Consider the following 3,124-nt stretch of genomic DNA (forward strand, 5'->3'; position numbering starts at 1 on the left):
CAACGATTTCAAAATATGAAAACTCGTAGAAGGCAATTGTAAATTCTATGCATTTGTGTATTTTTTGATTGTTGTTGTTGTCAATATATAAAATTTTCTTTTTATTAGATTGTGTAATTTATGCTTATTGAGGAACACCCTGAAAAAATTTTCTGGAGTCGCCACTGAATTTCAGTGACCCATTCCAAGAAATCAAACCTTCATCTGTATTTTTGTTGGACAATGTTTAAACAGGATCACAGTTGAACATAAGATAAAAGATAAGAAATTAAGAATGGATTAAGGGGGAAAACTTGAAAGATAAAAAAGGGGTAGAAGATAAAATTTTAAAGAAATCAATAGCTACAGATATATCATATATAATGAAATATCAACTCCATTCTGCTTGTATTCAACCAAAGAAAAAAACTATATTCTCGACTTTTTTTTTTCTTCTTTTCCAAATTTAATTCGCACTTGTCCAAATGCTTTTACCATTTGTATGTTAGCAAGTCTATATAGCAATTGTTGATATAATCAGGAAACAAAAGATGATCTTTGACTGAACCACCAACACCTTGAGCGAGTAGCAACTCAGACAAAGAGGGCTCAAGATATATGGATTTGGGGTTTGAGTGAAGAGAAGAGAACCACCAACAGCAGCACCAATAACCCACCACAGTCACGACGACACCGTCACCAAACCTCAACCAACGCAACAATCAGATCGACCACAACGTAAACCCAAATCGCTAAGCAGTCGTGCTCCTCCACAAACCAAAACCCAAACCATACAACCACCTCGTCCTCCTCAAAACCCAGACCCAAAGTAGTTGTGCTCCTCCACAAATCAAAACCCAAACCCATACAGCCACCACATGCTCTCCACGATCTAACTGGAGTGTGAGAGATGAGAGAGACATATATGGACAGAGAAGGAAGTAAGTTAATGGGTGTGGTAAGCAAATTTTGCCTATTGTGTTATTTTCTTATGTGCTTGTTACAAAGACATTTTGTGATCTATGGAGTTCTTGAGCCAAGTTTCTAAATTTACAAAACCCTTCTTTTTTTTCTTTTTTAATCTTATTTTCTTTTGGTTTTTTTTTTTTTTTTTTTTTTTTTTTGGGTTTTGGGAGAAAAGAGACATAAAAGATGAGCAAAAATATTTATTTATCCCTGTTTTTAACGAAAATGGGTTATGAAAGACAAACAAAATTTGCCCCAAATAAGTAAAATGACATTTTTTAAACTACGGTTAGGTAAATTACAGATGAGTTTATTGTAATTACCACTATAATTAATGATAGAGAGTTAGGGAATGATCAAAAACATAATTTGCCCTTACCTCTGCGGTTACTATGCGCAATTCCATGGAGTTAACATTATAGAGCCGTCCCAAGAAGTCCCATCTCCTCTTCAAATAATCTGTAAAACTTATACCTTTGAGACTGTCAGGTCCTATCTCAATATGAAGGACTGATTTAACCAAGTTGGGAAGGTTTTCCAACACAACCTCGTCCAAATTACCTTTGAAATGAAAGTACTCGAGTACCGGGGTGTTAATATGGAGTTTGTATGATGAAAACAGAACACGTAGATGTAAGTTTTTCAGCGTAGGTATGAGTACAACAATATTGAACTTGCCAGCATTTTTGTCCAAATTTGTCACATCTTTATCATGCACTTTGAGGAAGAAATCTTGGAGGACCGGGCAGGCAGCAAGGAGTTTGAGGAGAGAGTTGCGGTTGACAAATCTAACACATTCAAGTTTCAGAATCCTGAGACTAGGGAGCCCTTGAATTTCAGGAGGAGGATTGAGAAGAAATTCACCTTTCAATTTGAGAACCACTAATGATGTACAAAAGAAGAGACTATGTGGCAGCTGCAAAAGTCGATTCGAAATATGTATGGTGAGATCAAGCTCTTGCACACCATTCCAAAAAGTGTCGCAGATCCATGTGTCGACATGGAGTGGAAGACAATTTTTGAGCCAATAGATCCGCAACTTGTGTATGGGAGTAGGATTGAGAACAGTATTGCGAAGAATCAAGATCCTGGACACTATTTCCGCGTAACTAAAAGGCTGATCAGGTGTTCTACAAAGTTCTCTCTGGTCCGAGTGAAGAACTGGGACGAGAGTCCAGAGAGGCCTCCACCTGCTGGACAAAACGCTTGTTGCCACAGAGTCCCGGGTTGGAAGAGAGGAGAGGATATGGCCAAGGAGAGAGTTTGGTAGACTGCTGATAATGTCCAAGGACAGGGAACACTGCCTCTTCATGCTGCCCCCAGCTTCAATAGCTTCCGATTCCAAGCTCTGATTCATTATAGTTGCTTCACTTTGTGGAGTTCTTTTTTGTGTGTTAATAAAAACAAAGAGATAAGAGGTTAGAACTTCGGTATATAATTAATGATAGTGTTAGGGAGTAAATCTTTTCTATAACTTAGGACTTAAGGTAAAGAAAACGAATGTTGGGGAGTGAATAACTTGTGAAGAAGTAATGAAAATGTTGGGGAGTGAATAACTGAGGAGATGAGCAGCATGGGACATGCTGACTGACTTTGCTCAAACGTTGGAGATATAGAACAGTGCCAGAGATAACACAAACACGCCCATAACGGCACAACCAAGACAGTTGGGGAGTGAATAACTGAGGAGATGAGCGGCATGGGGCATGGGACATGCTGACTGACTATAATATATATATATATATATATATATATATATATATATATATATTCTTTTTTATTACACTAACATGCCCGCAACCAAGACAATTAGTTGTGCGAAGCTACAAAATTGATTATAATCTTAAACTACAACCTTATTTAATATATTTTTATAAAATGTGAATTTTAACGATATGCCAATAACGATAAATTGAGATTCGGTGCAATTGCAATATGCGATTAATCCATTTTCTTCACAAAAAAGTTTGCATTCTCAAAACCTAACTGGAATTACAAGAGTTCTATTGTAATTTGTAACCATTAGGAATTAGGATCTATGTATATTTACTTTATTTTAATTAATGGAGCATTCAAGACATTGGACTTTGTTTTATTGTTTTCTAAAACAAGTTGTAGGAATTTCCTTCTCAACCAAAAAAAAAAAAAAAAAAAAAAAGGTTGTATGAGTTTATTATTA

General features: G+C 36.3%; 1 protein-coding gene across 1 annotated transcript; it reads right to left on the minus strand.

Annotated features, from left to right (window-relative positions):
- Window positions 1-1,149: 1,149 nt before the first annotated feature.
- LOC115973034 (FBD-associated F-box protein At5g60610-like) lies at window positions 1,150-2,302 on the minus strand. The gene is made up of 2 exons (XM_031093277.1): window positions 1,325-2,302; window positions 1,150-1,155 (listed from the first exon to the last, which is right to left on the minus strand). Exons 1-2 carry the CDS (start codon window positions 2,300-2,302, stop codon window positions 1,150-1,152), a joined length of 984 nt encoding a protein of 327 aa, XP_030949137.1.
- Window positions 2,303-3,124: the final 822 nt, after the last annotated feature.

Source organism: Quercus lobata, chromosome 2 (genome assembly GCF_001633185.2).
Source record: "Quercus lobata isolate SW786 chromosome 2, ValleyOak3.0 Primary Assembly, whole genome shotgun sequence".
NCBI classification, from domain to species: Eukaryota; Viridiplantae; Streptophyta; class Magnoliopsida; order Fagales; family Fagaceae; genus Quercus; species Quercus lobata.